Source organism: Dromaius novaehollandiae, chromosome 7 (genome assembly GCF_036370855.1).
Source record: "Dromaius novaehollandiae isolate bDroNov1 chromosome 7, bDroNov1.hap1, whole genome shotgun sequence".
NCBI classification, from domain to species: Eukaryota; Metazoa; Chordata; class Aves; order Casuariiformes; family Dromaiidae; genus Dromaius; species Dromaius novaehollandiae.
Genome location: NC_088104.1, coordinates 13356255 through 13375938, shown reverse-complemented (window position 1 = coordinate 13375938; position 19684 = coordinate 13356255). Strand labels below are relative to the sequence as shown.

The window sequence follows — 19684 nt, the reverse complement described above, 5'->3', positions numbered from 1 at the left end:
ATGCAAGCAATATCACAAAATGCATCCACTGAACTGGTGATGTGCAGAGGGAGCAAGTTTAGAGAGGAGGACAACGGCCAAGATGCCGTGCACCCAGGTCCTCTCCTTCCTCTGATCTGCTCTGTCATCTGAGGGCAAGGCCACAATCTGTAACTTCCCCCCCCCAAAAAAAAGCAAATTTGAGTTTTGGTGCTTTCAACTTCCATTTGTCCTACAGGGAAATCCATTCAATAACATAAGGTCTGTAAATCAGACACTCCCCTCTCTCTGCAGTGTCAGGTAGGAATTTACAGCTCCAGACCATGCATTTCCTTATCTGAAAGGAGTATTGTATAAGGCTTAACAGATCGCAGTTTCTAAAGCATACCCAGATGGAAAGCACTGTACAAGTACAAGGTTTTGTTATTAAGATAATTGTCTAAAGCTTTAGTAAAGAATATTTGATACCAAGTACTAAAAGTAAAATGGTATTTTGCAAGATAAACAATAAATACAGATAATTGCGTCCAGGTTACAACCTCTACTTTTCAGCTCTCTGTGAATTTTAGAATACAAAGGACAGCTTATAATGCAGTGGCGAGCTCATCCTTGGAGAGGTAGATTGTCAACTTAAAATTCACGTTTGAAACACGCAGATTGATTTGCCAGTGCTTTACGCATCCTCTCAGTAACTCTGGTGTAAAACATTTATAGCTCAATGCTAAATTCCACACAGAGCAGAATTAGCTTTTCTGCTGATTTTCTGTTAAAATTGAGCTTTTTTAGATAATGAAGTTTTCAACTTTCTTTGTCTAGCATCCAAAACTGCCGTTTTCACAGCAGTATCTAAGTGCCTAGGAGCTTCCATCGTGGCCCAGGACCCCCTGTGCAAGCTTCTGCCAAAGCACTGAACACAGACAACCTTGCCAAGCGGATTATAAGCAAAGCATCGTACACAGGACCTCAGGTGGCAGCAGGCAGCAAAGCACAGAGAAATAGGGGAGAAAAACTGCACAAGAGGCAAAGGTCTCGGCACACCACTGACGCAACTGGTCTTCCGAGAGGCAACGGGGGGTAGAAAGCAAGAGGAGGAGGCACACGTGACCGAAGCAGGGAGAGATGCTGGCTTCACGGGCTGACCCAAAGTGGGGAGGACCTCTCACGAGAAGCGAGAGGCAGGCTGCATTGTACGCAAGCAGGCCCATGAAAGACAGAGAAAGGGGGAAACAGTGGAAGGGTGCAAAGCCAGTGCTGACCCAGTCAAACAAGGAGCTAAGGATATATCTTAAGAGATGCCACGCTTGGACAGAAGGGATTGTGGAAATCAAGAACGATGCCCAGATTAACGGTTTTAGCAACAGATCAGTTGCAGTGCTGTGCATAAGGGTAAAGAAAGAAGGAGTACATGCTCTGCTGCGGCTGCACACTGAGCTTAGACTGACAGCTACATATTTATGCAACAATGTTAGATGAATAGGCCTAGATATTACTTTGGAAGAAAGATACCACTCTGGAGAACAGAGATAAAGATGGCATTGGATTTCTTTTTCCAGTATTTACTCTTTGTATTTTTCTCATTCAAAGCAAAGAAAATCGTCAGTCTGTGACAATGATTTCATTTTGCTCATGATCCACTTCATTTTGCTTGAAAGTACTTAGCACTGCAATGATTTAGGTGCAAGTACTATACGAGAATGCTTATCTCTTTTAAAAACAACCTAATCCATTCAATTTTTCTATTGCTTTTAAGTATGCAAATGCATATATTGGGCCAAATGCAAATTGATGGTCTTAGTTAACTGGGACATTCAGCATGCAAAGTAAAAAAAAGACCTTAAAGCACTTGCCTGTAGCCAGTTCAGAACGAATGACAACATCCAGAACCAGAGAACAGCATGGAAGATGTTAGGGAAGGATGACTTACAGTGTTTCCTATTACTGAAGATCAAAAGCATACAGAAACTGAGATGAGGCTTTTAGCATAGTGGGTAATTAACATCCAGAGTGGAATTTGGTTTCTTGCCATGTCACATTCAACTTACAGCTTATGACAACAAACATTTACTAAATGCACTGGAGATTACAAAGACATAAGATTATATGATAAATCAATAAATGAACTAAATAAAGAGGTTAAAATATACTCAGTCGGAAATGATTAAGGAAAAATTCCACTGCAGTCAAGCCCAGGTCAGGAATGTAAGTACAGCCAATGCACACGCTGGCGGGGTTGACACCAGACAGGTAGACACCCCGCAGCATTGTTTCTCACACCAACAGCACTATTTATTCTGCAAAGCACAGGGTCTGTATTCTTTTTTCTTCAGTCGCTACAAACAAGGTGCAACAAGCTATTTCTAAGAAGCGCGCCAGCAAAAGGAGTCACAGCAACGGTCACCGCTGGTAAAACAGAGGCAATTCTTCCTTCGAGGCCCCTGTACCACCAAAAGATGTCCATCTCCACCCCTTTATGTTCCTTAGCGGAGTCGCCATTCAGAACTAAATCCCTCCTTCCTCTTTGTGGGCTCCACTGATGGATGTGACAAGACTTCTAAACAGCCTCCTCTTACTGTTTCGCACAATGATTTCTGGAATAGGAGGTTCAAAAACCCTTCCAATGGACCGGCCCATATTCAGTACAAAATCAATTTAGCATGGCTATAGTCTCCTTTGTATTTCTGCATCAAGCAAGGCGATTTTATTCTCCTTCATTTTTCTGCTCTGGGTTTCCTTGCCATTGTGCCTCTTTGAAGCTCGCTGCTATGTAAAGATGTTAAGGGTTCCCCACTATACATGCTTTTCTTTTTCCACTTCTGAGACAGACTGGACAAATCCTGCACAGTCAACTGAGTGCATTTTTGTGTACCCACATGAAAAGTTCAGCTATGAAAGCCATCTTCCTATATATGCTTTAAACTGAAAATGCAATCACTGAAGCACATGCGAAACATCTCTGTGTTATGACCTTTCCAAAATAACTGGGAAAATCTTGCATTCTTCATTCTTCTTCAGGTTACATCACGAAATATACTTGTTTAGCATGTATTTGTTTACTCTGAGAAGGAGCTGAAATGAGTTAGAGAAAAATGCCCAGCTTGGGTCTGATTCTCCAAACTTGTAGTTTGAGGTTCAGAATCAAAATCAGCACATCCTGCAGCATTAAAGAGACTAATGAAGAACTCAAGATGACATTCTCACTGTTCTGTGCCTCCTGTTTCTCTTTAGGGAAATTGCATCTATTGCATCAGGGGGGCCTAATACTCTTTCAGATGACAAACACTGCAATATATTCTCATTAAAATTGTATAAGAGGTTCAACATGGGCTTAGTCCTCTCTTGGCTTGAAAAAAGAGGGCAGTGTGCAATTAAACAAATAAATGTGCATGCGATTCAACTTATCCTATCAACATTCTTTTCTGGTTGTGCACTTAAGCTTGGTGTAGTGCAACCAAAAGGGAAAAAAGGCAGTGGAAATCTTTAATTAAGTGAAAGATGCATTATTGAGACCAAATGAAAGCTTTGAGATTACTTTAATTAGCCAAGGCCAGTTTCGTGCAAGGCAGAGAGATTGGAAAAGTTTTGCAAGGCAGGCTGAAAACAGAGATCTCGGCTGAGCCTGCCTGTACCATGGGGAACATAAGTGAAACCAGACTCTCACTCCTGCTCTACTCCATTTTAAGGTTATAGCTTTTGAGATAGTACTTAAGAATAGGAACAAAAAAAAGCACTAAATCCTCTGCTAAAAAGCAGTCTTTGTACTTTCCCTATTCTATTCAGCAGGCTTATATTTGAATTTCCATTTGTTTTGCATATGCAGAGAAAGGATCTAGACCACTGCTTGTAGGAACTACAGTTTTGACATGCATGGTGGTAGCACGTGGAATTATCAGCTGCACTCTGCTAGGCATTTCTACATAAAATTAAATGACAATCCTTGCCCCAAAGAGCCTGTATCCTAGGGCTAAGATGAAAAACAACATGTGGCTGCAAAAAACAGGCAGAAAAAGCAAAAGGGAGGAAAGAGATGACTGGTGAGTGCAGCCACAGAGCACATGTGGGGCACAAGCAAAGGTGGTGCAAGCTTCCCAGGAAAGTTTTTGGCAACACACCTTGATTTTGACCTTTACACACTCTGGCTTTATGAGATTTGGCGCTCAGCATCACAAACTGTCAGAAAATGTCATTTCTCATAAATCACTAATAACCACGAATAAGTGGAACCTTTCAGATGTTACCAGGCTGGGCTGGAAGAGGAAGTCAGCAACAAAAAGTCCCCCAAGCTTCATAAAACAGATTTCAGTATCTTTTTATTGTGCTATAGCTACATTGTGCATTACATATCTGCTTTCCTCTGCCAGGTGCCTAATGCTCTTGATAAGCTAATTACAGCCTTCTGCTTATTTCATGTCAAGCTTAACTCCCCAGTCTGAGCCTAGCCTGCAGTTCTGGCATGTTTTTCCTTAATCTAAGACCATCTGTGCTCCATCAGCAAGGAACACTTAAATTCTGAGAAAGTGAAGACCCAACAGTGTTGAATTCCCCTTACCCTGCCCCCAACTCCTCTCCCCAGCAAATCCAGTTAAGTCTGAAACCAACATCCATCCAGTTGTAAATACACTGGAAGGCTCTGAGCAGGCTACATTTCTACCTCCATGACATGCAGCAACACTTTCAGTGATCAGTGGAGAAACAACAGGCCAGACAGGACCTGAATCTCCTGGTTTCTTTACATCTACATCTAAGGCTTCACTTTTCATGTACAATCACATTGCTAGTGGTACGTGTGGTGGCTGGAGTTCAGCACTTGATCACAGCAAAATCAAACACTTCTCTCAGAGAAACACAAGGAGCCAGTTTGGAGAAAAAGTGATGGGGTTGGTTTATGAAGAGTCCAAAAGGTCTGTTTTCTCAAGCTTCATGTTTATTGTTGCAACACGGCAGTGTGCAATAGTTTGAATCAAAACAGGACTGCAACGTTACGGAAGACAGCTCTCCTCCCCATCCTCTCCCACCAGCAAAAGCTCCGGTGTCTCCAGCAGAATCCCTTCCTGCCACCCCAGCGGGAAGCGGTCTGGGTCTGCTGCGGCTGTACGCAAGCAGAGCCCCACTGCTTCGCGAAGCATCTTTCCATCTAGCTTCCTCCGAAGGCTCAGAAACAGATGCCTTCAGACTCCCTGCTTGGTCTGTCACAGTTTGCCTTGCTTCTGCCTCCTCTTCTCCAACACCAGACGTCAGCACCTGATGCTCTAGTGAGCTCTGCCAAGCTTCATCTCAACAAGGAATTTATTTGCTCCTTCTACTGCAAAGACGACTCTGATGCAGTGTCTTCTATTCCTTCCGCCCAGCTCCTCTCGGATCTGCTCTCCAGTCTGCACTCTCCTGCCAACCCAGGATTTATTTTTCCAATTTCCTTCACTTTGAGTCCTGCCCTTACGTTCCCTCCGCCACCTGTCTCTTCCCTTACCTCTCTTCCAAAACACTTGTATTTAACCTCAACCAAGGTCAAAGATTCTACAAGTAAGTTTTGAGAATATGCCTGATACTTAAGATGAGGGAATACGAAATGATTCTCCAGTAGCCTTAATGCAGCACACTTCTTCCCTGTGCCTGTTCTGTCAGCCTCATTCTTGGTGGCTCTCAGTGCTTTCACATTTATCTTCTCTTGAAAAAAAGCTTTTTTTTCCTTGTTCTTAAATCCTCAGTAGCTGATCTCACAGCAAAAGCTACTAAATTTGTAACAATTACATTAGCCACATACATTTTCTCTCCTGTCACTGTGTTTACCGCTAGTATATTTATGAACCATTGATCATTCCTTTCTCCCCAGTGCATCAAAATCCTGTGCTCTTAGGCAACTGCAGCGTGTCTCTCACTATGCCAAAGCTAACTCAAGAACTTTGTGGTCATTTTTAATAAAGCTCAAACCTCTTCTCTCTGAACAACTGCACAGCTTATTCAGCTGGCTGCAGCCCTGTTATTCCTTGTTCATTATTTACGAGGAAAGAAAACACTCTCAAAAAGCTCAAAATCACGCTTTGTCTCCTTTCTGAAATGATTAATTAATAATTAAAATAATGTCTGGAAGTGTTTCAAATTTCTCACACAAAAATGAAAAAGTGTTTTTATTAACCCCCTCAACAATTCTTGCCAAGCTGCTCACTTTTTTAAACAATAATTTACATAGTTATTTGCATTTTAAGTATTTTTATCTGAAAGGATAAGTTGTTAGTGCATTTTTCCTCTACTGAAAACCAGCTACATTAAAAGGTTTTCAGTTAAGAAGTTCAGAAAAACAAAGTGAAAAATGGATTCTTTTTAAACATGGGGACACTCTAAAATTGCATAATTACTTATACAAAAACCAGAAGTGACGATAACAACTGCTTAATATTACATGTACTACAAATCAGAATGTAACAACTTTGCAACCTCATGATTAAGGCAACTCCACTATATTTACAAGTGCATATCTTTGTGTATAATACTCTGGTCTTAGACAAAAAGCACTTTTAAGCCATGTATTTCAAAGCACTTTAAAAAGACAAGTATCATTATCTCAGCTTTACATGCGGAGAAAAGAAAGCGCCGAGCAGAGATGGCTGGAAAGCACCTCACTTACACAGGCATCTAGTCCGTGCTACCTAGGCTCTCCTTAGAGCGAGTGGACAGAAATATGCAATTTTTCTGGATATTTCATTTCACGGACTTCCACTGACTCCAGTGTTGGTCTCCTCAATCTCGGAGTAGTGCAGTGCCCACTCAGTCATGTTACCAGCAAAACCACACCAGGTAGATAAAAAACATTGGTGTGGTAACTTTTAGATGAAAGCAGCATTTCAGTGACGAAAGAAGCCTGTGAAAACGTTGTTCCTATTGCGCAGTCAAGTTGTGGTGGCGCCCCGTAACTCATTTATATCCCAGAGCCACACCGTCTCACCCTCTCCAGAGGTGCTACCTAACTTTCCTTTCTGCCCACTGGCCACATTCAGTGGCTAATAACACATGGAAGCGTCACCTGTCTTAAAAAATAGGGCTGGGGAGGTCTCCTAGCCCACCCCTCACTGGATGCGTTCCACCACGGACAGTATTTGGCCAGTTCTTGCTCATGTGTTTCCAACAAACCACCACAGTACCTCAGATCTGCATCTGTGTGAAGACTTTGCTTTGATATGGAAATTTGCAGGGCTTCGGCTGGCATCACAAACCCTGTGGGTCCCTGAACCAAACTTCAATTATGCAGCAAAACTGGAGATAATACCTCTCACTAGATTAGTTTCTTTTGGGGCGTCCTCTCCCTTCAGTCCTACTGTCCTTGCTCCTGCTATGATGACACCTTCCTCCAGTCAAGGTAGCTGGAGTGGTCGCAGGCATAATCAAGTTGGGACCTATTTACTCTTCGGTCCTCGCGTGGATCGTACTTTCTTGTGTTCAGCCTGGGGAAGGTAGGTGAAACCTTTGAGCCCAAAGCTATTTGAAGTTGTGTCTGCTGTGCCAAGATAGAATCGATGCCCTGCGGGAGCGATGAGCAAACTGTTCCCATTTCTGCTCCCCAACTCTGGATTTACCATAATGGCTGTGCAGTCCATGCTAGTGACTCTGCTCTATAGCTCCAGGCTCCTATAATCCCCTTAGTATTGCTCATTCCGAACTCTTACATCTAAAAGAATCTGTAAAACACATATCAGCTAAACTGTTACTAACAGAAAAAGCAGAATTATTTATCCAGGGAAAAACCACATGCAGTGACATGAAATGTATTTACTGTAAAATAATTCTTTTTTCTTTTCCAAGAGCTCAATAGTTGATTTTAAAGGAAACACATGAGGTCATTTACAGGCCTCTCTTAGAGAGGTGCAAATCAATAAAGGGTGATTTTTTATGCTCTCATTAGAAATGACTGGATGCTATCAGGGTCAAACTTAATCCTGTGCAGAGAGCCAGTGCAAGGCACATGAATCATTTAAATCTCTCTTAAGCTCTGCTTTGAGTATAAAATGTAGATATTTCCCTGTATTCTCAGTCTCAAAAAAAAGTTGCCTTTTTTTTACAGTAATTGGCCCCAATACTCCATTGTTTGGCTGGTAAGAGGCTGTGCTCTGTATTATCGAGGACTTCTCATCCTTCCGACTTCCCAGAATGGGAAACTCAGCTCCGATGCCAGGGAAGGGTCAGGGCACTGCGTCCCAGGTAGGAGGCATGTTTTATTGTGATAAACGGCAGCGCTGGGTGCAGCAGCGTGCCCCAACCTCTCCCTGGCAGGGTGATGCCATCCATCGCCTCTGCCAGTGGGCAGCTCACCATCCACGCAGCCCCGGGCTGGCCGGGCAGGGCAGACACTGCGGGAGGTATCACCGTCTCTCCGAGAGAGCAGGAGGCAGGAGTGAACTGCGCGAACCTTGCGCTCGGCATGTGAAATTCAACAGGTCGCCGTTGCCACATCGACTCTTCTTACGCGAAGGTGCTGCACTACCCCGTCCTGCGTCAGAGCCTTCACTGATGACCACATTAGACCGCTGCAATTTAGACAGGAGCGACTACAAAATACTTCCCCTGCCTTGTAACGAGCCAGGATTCCCAGCTACAGAATAAATCTTTCCCATGTCTAAGAATACCCCACATCCCTAAAATAATAATAATAAAAAATCAGCCTATTTTTATATAAATCTCTGCCAGCATGTCAATTTAGCTATGGTGTAGCCTGCAACGAGAGGCTGATTTGCCTCTCAGGAACATCTGCAGAGCTGGTTTTGTTGACAGCAGCAGATGAATGTGTGTGTTAGGGACGGGGAGGGTCAGGACACAAGTACACGGAGTCCTCCTAAAGCCTCCAGGACCGGTGGAGTGGGAAGCCTCACGCAGAGAAAAAAGGGCAAATATGCTAAGCAAAATATGTTTTGCAAAGATACAGAAGCAACACTGGTTATAAGAAATGAGAAGTCCAAGGGAATTCTTCCTGATTTTCCTTCTTTTTTTCTCCCTGTATAAAGGATGTTTAATGGTCCTGACTATAAGTTGCAAGGAATAAGAACATTAGTCTTCATCCCCTACACATAAAATGCCTGACAGGTTTTTATCAAATAAAAAGCCCAATATGCCACTGTTATCAGTAAGTGACTTCAGCAGCTAATTAAATTCTTGGTTTCTGAATCCCGTTCATAACGTTTGCTGACAAAGACCAAAACCCCTGCAGTAATTCCAGCACTTAGGTGAGGCAAGGCAGGGAGGGAGGGAGGGAATGACGACTAACACGTCATCCGGGAGAGCGGGCTGACAATCCACAGCCGACAGGCATCACCGAAGCCTCGCTCGCACCCTGTGAGCAACAGGCCAGAGCCCCTCCAGGCGCGTAAATCAACTCCGCAGCCGTCACTGGCTCCAAGAAAGTTGCCCTGGTTTATGCCAAGTAAGAGTCTCAACTGGTGTAGCTCCTGAACCTCCTATATACACTGCACGGCCCTATAGAAATGATCCACCTACGTATGTGTGTATGTACATATATACATCACATACATATATATGTAAATACATATGTGAGATCTTCCCATGCCACATCCAGCTGCTCACTTCTGAGGGCAATTGTGTTGACTACAGCTAGAGGGTGCACTCTGAGCCAGTTTAACAAACCTATTAATGCACATACTGCAGTCTAGTCTCACTCAGTAGAGCATGCAAGCATGTTCTTAACTTCGACAATTCTCAAAGGAAAATCGGCATTTATTTAAAGCTAAACATGGGCTTAAAAGCTTTGCTGGATATAAATGGACTCCTGAGTTGGTTCTTTCAGACCGATGAGACACCGTGTTCAGAAATCACTCAGAATAAGAGTGTGACGAGATTTGCTTCCTCTGCTCTCAATATCAGCTCACGAGTAACCTGTAACCAGTATCTCAGCGCAAGGGTTGCTCCCAAACAGCTCAGGCCAGAGCCTTTAACAGAGTACAGTTCCCTGCAGCAATAGGTGGAGAAGTGCGTCCTTAGAGGACCAAGTGTGACCTTCAGGCATGGTCACCTCCAGCTGGACATGCCTGTTTTCTCCACCCATCTTCCTCTGCACATCAAGATTTTGAAAACCCAGTATTTCTCTACCAGGCTCTTAGATCCTGGGAAGGGAGACCTGCACCTGAATGTTGCAGTCTAGCTCCTGGTCTATCACTGTAAGGAAGGATATATTCAGGGAGTAGATTTGATGTGGGAACCTGAAACCATAAGAATAAAAACTGAATTTGCCAGAAAGTTTGTTCAGCCGATATAAGCTTTATTATGGAATAGCTTTAAACCTCTAGGCTGAGGGTGAGAGGTTTTAGATGCAGCTTTGGAAGGTGATTTATGAATAGATTTATATGTTAATCTGTTAATAAAAAATGTAGCATACTGATAAAATATGTGACAATCATAACTCAGCTATGAGCCACATATTAAAGACTGCATCTGCTCTAGCAGAGGTTTTGATTATGTTTGTAGATGAAGGAATTGCATTGGCCTAAAAATAAAGAAATAGATGTTTTATCTAGAAATACGTACCGTGTAATTCTCAGAAGTATCTGGGAATCTGCCTGAACCGAATAATCAATTCCTTTTAAGAAAAGGACTTCTGGGAAGTGAAGCTTATTCCTGAGCATTTCAAAATGGAGTTCCTGTCATATGGCTCAGTGGCACAAAAAGCTACACGAAGTAGTCTCAATCCTCCCCTAAATTACTCCCCAAACTGGATGTTAAATAGCGCGATAATCTTGACACTCCAGTTTGATTCCATAAGCAGATATCTTTAGCAAACTTGGGCCTGCTTTCGAACACCCTTGGGTTCACCCTGTCGTATCAACTCGCGGGGTCCTCCCAATTTCGGAGGGGAGAGTTTGAGAATGGGAATGGCTCCGACGCAAGGCTGTTTCTGCAAAAGAATATCTGAAACACAATATGTTTATTAACAAAACACACAGAGCCAGCAGGGAGATTTTGGGCCCCCAAGCCCCAGCCTGGTGTCTATCCAGCAGGACACGCAGTCTCTCGCTGTCTCAGGTGGACGTAAGATTTATCTCTTGTTTGCAAATTTGCTAATGAGTGCCAGCGCTTTGTGAACATATTCTGAATCCTTAAAATTTCACAGTGAAGTATTCTCCCCCTGAAAGATTAATAGAGTGACAATTGGGACTGTAAACTGTATTATTCACTGCTCCCTGTTAATTTTGTTCATCATATTTTATTTAACTATACAGAGAAACACCAAGAGCCAAACTCTGCCACCACTCCTCACACTTTTACGTACTTGCAGAGCGTGTTTCTCGTCAGCACACAAGCATGGCACTACTGAGCCCCAAATAAATAGAAAATAATGCATTTAGTGCTCAGTTTGATTCAAATTGCAAAATACAAAACATGTTCCTTTTGTTGTTCTGTGACATACTTAGACCCAATAGGCAAGTTTTATTATTATTAACCACACTGTGTTGATAGCTGCTATTAATTTACCAGTGATCATGCCACAGAGTTAAAGATCCCTTCAGGGATAAGCAGGGAGGGAAGTGTGTCCTCAGGAGAAGCTATTCAGTTTATGAGTGTAATCTTTGCAGCAGGGATGTTTCTGCTTCTTAAAGATTAAAAGAGGAAAAAGTGAAGCAGGGTAAAACTGTCTTTACTGGAAATGCCCTGGGTACATAGCTGCAGCTCATCGGCTAAAGGACCATTTTGTCCCAACTTTAGGTTTGAAAAAAAAAACCATTCCAAAACGCAGCGATATCAACAGAAAGAAACTGGTTTCATAAGCTTCAGCAATACGTTCTGTCTCTAAACTTGTCCTAACTCAAGAGGACAAATAATTTGTTTCAGAATTATTAATTAAAGCATATTTTATTTTTTGTGCCTTTCTAACAGATGAGACAGCTTACCTCTTCCAAATATTTTGCAATAGGCGCATGCCTTTATTCTGTCATATTTTGTTAAAATATAGTGTACCTTTAACAAAGGGAATACATACTCCGAGAGTATGTGTTTTTAAATGCTATTAGCCTAATATAACATAATCATTTATCATAGAAACCTCATAGGGCTGGTTAGGAGCTTTTTCAGAAGAGATTAAAACAAATAACTGAAATCAAAGCATTTTATGAAGTCCTAACAGTTTCTATTAAACTTATCAGAAGAGAGCCCAGAAGGGACCCTTGGGTCCAGAGGGGAATTTTTGGTCGCAAACATAAAGGAAAAGAAAAAAGATACCCCAAACAAACTAGGTCAGGCTCTTGAGATGGGAGAATGTACATTCAAACCCTCTGTCTGCTCAGTTCAGATAACGACTTGACCTAGAATATCTGCATCCCAAATAACCATGTATCTATCTCTTTCAGATTTCACAAATATGCCGAAAAGTCTTGTTTTCATCTCGGTGCAAAATATGTTCACATCTATAAAAGGTTTTGGAGATGAAAAAAAATCATTTCCCATGCAGTTCTAGCGGGATCTGTAAATTCCAGGTAAAATCAGGGTGAACAGGGGGTATGGACTACACTGGGAAACGTCTGCCAAGTAGCCTGCTTTTAATGCACACCAGAGAGTAGCATTCCTTGGTAAGAAGTCCTAATCAGCATACTGCATTTTTTAAAATTTGCTCAAAGGCTTATGTTTTTAAAATGACCCCTCCACCTACTCTATTAATTACAAAGTCCAGCATAAACCAGGCTTTTCTATGGTCTCAGTGTGAAATCTGGAGATTAGGAGCTAACCTTGTTTCAGGTTCATGTATAAATTAAACAGCATGTGCTCCAAGCGCACATCATTTCAAAAATGTGTTCTATAAAATGTCTAATATTTGAGCTTATAATGCATACAAGAGGTCAGTTTAAAAGATGAAGATAAAACATTGCATGGATTCTGTTTAAAAGATTAAGAACAATATCCATTTAAAAACTATTATTTCCTGACTACTGCAAGAATTTTAATGATACATGCCAAGGTTTTAAAAATTATCAGGTGCTTTTGGATACCCTACCCAGGGCATCTCAAAGACACTGATTTTCAGAAATTCTCTAACAAGGTGCCTCAGTTTTGGCAAGAATGACTGAGGCAAACAAAAACACAAGTGACCTCCAAAATACTTTGGCCCCAGTTTCCTTCGGGACATTGAGATTTAACCGAAAAAAATTCTCACAAAAAAATCAATCACCACCAAAGATTTTCATGCAACTAAACTCATTTGGAGAAAGGTTTCTCAGATCCAGAACGGAATTTCTGAAGCAAACTTCAGAAAAAGAGAGAAAAAAGGAAACAACATAAAAAAGTTTGGATGTTCTCATTCTCCATTTCTCTGACTGGAGTAGAAAATGAGCTTGTTCTGCTTCAGTTCCTGCTCTGCTCCACTCCCGGGGTCTCACGTAAGAGCTCAGCATTACAGTTCTTGGAGAAAAAACATCAGCAGAACCAACAGAAAATTTAAAGTCAGGAGCAAACTTTGCCACAGGGTAGAGCAGCAGGGACAAAAGTGCTGGAGAAGGAATTCAAGACAAGGAGCTGGAAGCCAGGAAAGGAAAAGAAAAGACCTCTTTACTAAAGTATAATATATTCCAAAAACTGACACATCCTAAGAAAACACTCTGTGAATCTACATCTCTTCCTCCCCTCTCCTGAAATCTTATCCTCTCTAGAGGGTGATGCTATCTTTTTATACAGCTCTTATCCAGTAACTTGCCCACATAACATTAAATCTTGTCTCTGAGTCTACTGCAATTCCAAGACTAGAGTTCTGTATAACAAATTCTGGGGAGTAATTTCCTATTCCAACTACATGGAATGGCTACATGATAATACAGAGTCTTCTTTTCTGTGGAGATTACAAACTTAAAAATTTATAGTAATGGCAGTCCAAGACAGATCCAGAAAAAATACCAGAACTTTAGCTGCTGGAACAAAAGACTCCTAAAATGTATTTTCAGGAGTGACAGTCTTACAAATACATCCTTGAAGTCAATGGAGAATTCTTGCTCATCTCAATGGGTTTTATACTGGGCCTAAATGAGAGCCATCCACAATCATTCAACAGGTAGGAGGAAAGAGCATGGTCTTTTAAAGTCTGACATTTCAAAGCCTTTCTAAAATCAGAGAGTAATGACACGGTTAACACTGATCTTGTGATATGTGATAGACATAAAGAGGATTATAATCAAGAAAAAGAAGAATTTATTCCCACTGAAAAGCAATGAATAAAGTAATGCTGTGATGAAAAACCTTATGGCTTGCTCAATGGCAGGAAATATTCATTTTTTTGGTTAAAGAAAAAGATAATTGGCAAGGAAAACATGCATTATATAGAGTGAGCTAGTAACTCTACCCATTACCGAAAGAGAGACTAAAGTACTACATTCACTGTGCTAGGAAACAGTGGCATGGGGATATTGCCCCGAGGAGATGCAGTTGCCACTCTCACTGAAAAGGCAATTAAGAATGGTCTCCTTCAGTGGAGAGCTTCAAGCTTCACCTAAGGCTGCTGTAGAGGGGAGTATTCCTCCCATTGCCAAGCTCTGCCCCCCAACCAGCATGTCCTGCTGTCTTTGTAAACCATGCTCCTCATGTTTCTTCCCTGTTCTCGTGGAAGTACAAATGTGAGGGAGCAGATATCTGCCAACACAATCCTGCACCTTTGAGCAGATTTAGCACCACTGGCAACCTGAAGAGTAAGTGCTATGAGCAGAAATAAATCAGACCCACAATGCCAGAAAGAAAACCTACCCCAAATCAGGTCTAACGAGATCTGTGCTGTGTTTTAGTTACAAACACAAGGAGATAGAAAACATCCCAAATTAGCATTGGGATTACTTCTTAAACTGCATTCTCACCTTCTGTTCTCCTTCGATAGCTCTAACTGCAAATTCCTTGCATTTCTTGTCAGGCTTTCTGATCTGATCTGTAAAACGATGCACAGCGAAGGGAAGGCAGGAGGGGGTGTCTCTAAGCAGCATCGTGTGCTTTATGGAGACAAGCCAAGTAGCTACTTAGGCAACCATTAGGTCGGGAAACAATCACTTCCATCATTCCCAACACGTGTGTCAACATAATTCCATGCTCTCTTTGTCATGCAAAAAGTCTTGGCAAAGAGGCCGGATACACCCAGAAATCAGGAGCAAACTAAGCTCATTATGTTAACCGGAGATCCCACAGCATCCTCCAGCCCCATAAAAGGAGACTTCCCATTTTTTTGCAGAGTAGGAAAGGAAACTCACTGCAGTGAAAAGGGCCCAAGCTAAGCCTGACTTCAGAGCTGTATAAGGGATATTCAGAGTTGGGTTTGGAGGAAGGGGATCCCTCTTCTGACAAGCACAAGAGGCTGTGCAAGGCAGTGTGGTAACAGGCATTGTGGAAGTTATGGCACCTCGCGTAACTACAGAGACTTCCCTCTCCTGTGCGCTTGCTGGAGCCCTTCCAGCCATGCTCGTATGGCTCTGCAAAGGGAAACTCCTGCCAAATGGGAGTATCAGCTTCTCTAGCTCTTCATTGTTGTCATTGGTAACTCTAGACTTTGTTTTCCTTTTAAAGAAAGATTTAATGCATTTTACAACCATTAAACATCTTTTCTCCTCTCCATCTATACTTGTGTCTCCTACTAACAGCAAAAGCCTTGTGTACATGGGAATGGCCAGCAATACCAGCCCAATGGCTTGTTTGCGTGGCCAGGTACTGGAGGAAGGCTTGTCCATCTGTATGAAAAATGCCAAACACATCTTTAGTTCTCTAGCAACCACAGAAGATAGTAAATACCCCGGAGTATATGTATTTATTTACTTAAAGTGGGTTTTTTACTAGCAATTTTTGCTGCATCTTTCAATTCCAGATTCAGTGCAATAGGAGAAAAGTCCTCATACTGCTGGATATTTGCAAGGCCTTTCAGACTTCAGCTGCTTTGCCTCCATTCTGCTATGGGTAACATACATTTTGCAACCAGTTTTGGCTCCTGAATGCTTGCAAGTCCAGTCTTGTTTTTAGCAATGCATTCAGCAAAACTCCGCTCTTCAGCAGTCCGTGTTCAAAAGGGCCAACAAAGGCTGAAAACGAGGACGGAGAAGAATAGTAAAAGCTTTTCCTACATGTTGCCGACATCTCCTCTAAAGAAAGCCAAGGATTTCTTTTGATTGTTGTGTTTAAGCCTGTACCAACTATTGGTCACACTACCTGCTTTGTTCCTTTAAGATGTCATATTTTTGGCACAACCCCTTACCACCCAAACACTCAGGAATGAAGAGCAGGGTCCAAATGGGCAAGTGTAGAAAAGCCCTTCCCCCAGCGTTATCTTCTGAATGGGAATAAGCGTCTGATTTTGACTTTGCTCTTCTCCCTGCTCCGTCACTCTGGGCAAATTTATGCTCTACAGCCTTCTGAAAACATACATCAAATATTACAGAACATTCATTAGCAACTCAAATAAAACAGAAAGTAAAATATGAACGTACCTGAATAAGAGAAACGTTGTGCAGACTAAGTCTGAAGAGGTAGTTCCTGCATAAGCAAGCAGAAGAAATACAAACTGTTAGGTTACCCAAGGGAGGGAGGGGAAAGTTATAAAAGGAAGTCATAGTTTTTGGTTATTCATTTGTATGGGCAGTGAGCTCTCCTTGGACTCCTCTGCACAGAATGCAAAAATATTAATATGCCCCTTTCCATCCGTGTCTTAGTGAACCTCATGACAAAGCTCTGAGCAAGTCTGGAGCAAAATTTTCCAGACCTCATAATGGAGGCCCACAATGAAATCCCAGCAACACAGGGACTGCTTCTAAGCCCTCAGTGGGCTTTGGTTCAAGTCCTGTAGGGGCTGCGCTCACATTTTTATTTTTTCATACTGAGAAGTCTGGACTTGGACAGAAGCCAAATGGAGCAAAGCTGACTCCCGTAGTATGCTCCCCACAAGTCCATCCTTGTAGATGCTCCCATCAAGGACTTTGTGGGAAAGGAGGAGAGGAGGACAAATACTTCTCTGCACAGAAGACCATCAGGGAAATCAAGGCAGTGACTGCAGATACTCCCAATCCTCCTGTCATCACATCTCCACAGCCAAAGCAAGGGAATTCCTGACAAGTCACTGTTGCGTGAGATACCACACATCAGCGGAACACCTGTATCTGTCGCTCCGCATGTTCTTATCCCATCACAAATAGAAGGGAGCATGCATTTGCACAAATATCTATGGAAGGGGCTTAGTTAACAGGATTTGGTTCATATTTTTGCTTGCTAAGACAATGCAGCTATCAGGAATCAGGTGACATATATTAAGCCATAGTGACTTGATTGTGTGCTTGAGGCTTTTGGCCATGTCTAACTTCGTATTTTTGCATCCCATCTGTCGGGGGGCTGAAGAGCTGTAATCCCTTTCCAGCATCCCTGTCACTACAGTCTCCCAGAGAAGAGACATTTACATTATACCAGGTGAACTACGTTTTTGGACGTGGTTCTACTTTAACAGTATGAAGTGCAGCTTTGATGATATAGCTTCATTCGCTCTAGAAATGCCAATATACCAGCATTTCCCTACTCAGTAGAAAAACAAGTTCTGGTCTTATGCCAATGGGAAGTCAGTGGAAAGCTCCTATGGCAATGAAAAAGTCCTAAGGACTCTTCTGAAGAGCTCTGTTTAGAGTCTGTAGTCAGCAGCACACTCTGCCCAAGCAAAGAAAGTTATTCTAACTTCCACGCAGAAGAATTTGGCATTGGGTCACAATGACCGCTGCAAGGCATGAACAATTTTTCCTTCTTCTCTTATCTCTTTGGTATATCACAAAAGTCATAACCACAGAGTTGTCTATATAGTTTGTCACTATTCTATAAATAGATTTAAGGGTTTCAACCACTGGCAGACTGTCTATAAGGAAAGATTGCAATGAGGATTATGAGCAATTCTGGAAGCCAAGCTCCTGGGACGAGATCTTCAGCTGATGTAGCTCTAATTTGCACCATCTCTAGCCTATTTTGTACTGGAACCACTTACCCAGAGGAGAATGAGACCTGAACAAAATATATCAGTAATATGTAATGTAAGCATGCAGAGAAGTACCTACACAAAATCTTCATCATCTCTCCTAGTCCGATCACTTGAGATCCAGCAGTTTTCTTGTATTCTGAAACCATATTCCTTCTCAAAGAGCTACCTACCCTTCCAGGTAATTAATTATTAACTCTTTAGCATCAGCTACAGACTTAAATATTCTGTTCTGCTGTGTGCAGCAGACTGGAGGCATTAAGGCTACATATAACTAAGATCTCAAAATGGAGGGAAATTCTCATCCAGTGACTGATTTGACTTAGCTCCCTTAGGAAAGCACACGCTACTCTCACCAAAATACTAATGCATTTCCAGTATATAAGATATCATGGAATAATCCTTCTCCTGGAGGAGTTAAGCATGTCACAGGCCTCTAATCTTACAACACCCTAAGGAGAAAGTTCTTGTAACTAGGGACTTGAAGTTGCTATCCTGTTGTTAAGCATGCTATTTAAATGCATTGATTTTGGAAGTCTTATAACACAGATTCCAGCTCCTTGTTTTAGTCTTGTAAAAAGCTGGACAGTTTGACTGAGTAATAAATTTTAATATTAGGTTTTTTTCCCTGGTAGCACTGCAGAGCAAATTCAACCAAAAAATCTTTAATGGAAGAGACGTATCTAAAGGACGCAATTTTTCTTGCACTCAGCCAAAACAGATGCAGACGGGAACAGTGTCCATTTAAATAAAGACAGTCTCTATCCCCTCAGTGACTGCTGTGCAGTGCCTGAACAACCCATTAGCAGTGAGATCACTCAGCCGGCTGAGACCTGAACCGGGCAGGAACACAGCACTAACGCTAGTCACACAACGATCTTCCAAAGACCTCATACTAAACTCAACTCTCCAAGTCCGACCTTATGGCTTTCTTAGAGAAAGGGGGGTTTCCCCTTTATCTTCATCAGTGGGCCTCACCTGGCATCTGCACAGCCACTGGCAGTTTCTCTTGGTTTGTTTGATCCTTTGCATGTCTCATGAGCAGTAATGCGAGCACCGGCAGCCAGCCGAGGCTACCAGAGACCCCTCTGGACTCCAGTTGGCCTGCCCAGCTGGAACTGACTAATCCTTAATTAATAACATGCTCTTTTAATGGTGTTGGCTCTGTGAGGCCACACCAGGAGTAAAATGCAATGGGGGAAGATCCATTTTTATGAATTGTTTTTTAACTGTGATTTCAGTCTGAGAATGAACAAGGTCTCTGAATGACAGGCATGGTTTATTGTACCTAGAATTGCCCCATTTGTGTCCTTTTCCCCGCTCATGTTTGAAGTTATGTCTGTTTAATACCTTGCTGAACTATAATTTAAAGCAGCTGGAAGAACAGGATTAAGAAATAAAAAAGCACACTGAGATCTCTGCATGAATGGATGAGGTGCCTTCTTGGTCTTTTCTTTTTTTCCCCTCCCGTTTTGTCTTCTCAGTAAATGTTGGTTAATTCCTCTCTCTCTTAAATTAAACCCACCTGGAACAGGCCAGAAGAGCAATTGCTTGGTGCAACTAGCTATTCTGTTAACCGCCCGCTCCAGTGTAAAAAGCTAGTGCACAAACTTGGAGGGATGGAACAGTCTTCTTACTCATTTTCTGTCCTAACAGGTCACACAACTTTGCTGCATGGTATTAAAAGAGTAACTGTTTCATCACAGCGTTGGCTGCATTTCAGCCATCTCCAGACCAAGGGACTATATTCTGTTAAGT

The 19684-nt window shown here is 42.2% G+C and overlaps 1 protein-coding gene across 4 annotated transcripts in view; it reads right to left on the bottom strand.

Annotated features, from left to right (window-relative positions):
• SEMA5B (semaphorin 5B) overlaps positions 1-19684 on the bottom strand; it is a 273437-nt gene that overhangs the window by 93108 nt on the left and 160645 nt on the right. For all 4 annotated transcript variants that reach the window (XM_064514705.1, XM_064514704.1, XM_064514702.1 and 1 more), the window contains one exon: positions 16407-16452. In XM_064514705.1, coding sequence (XP_064370775.1) covers positions 16407-16452 — 46 coding nt within the window. The remainder of the gene's footprint in view (positions 1-16406; positions 16453-19684) is intronic.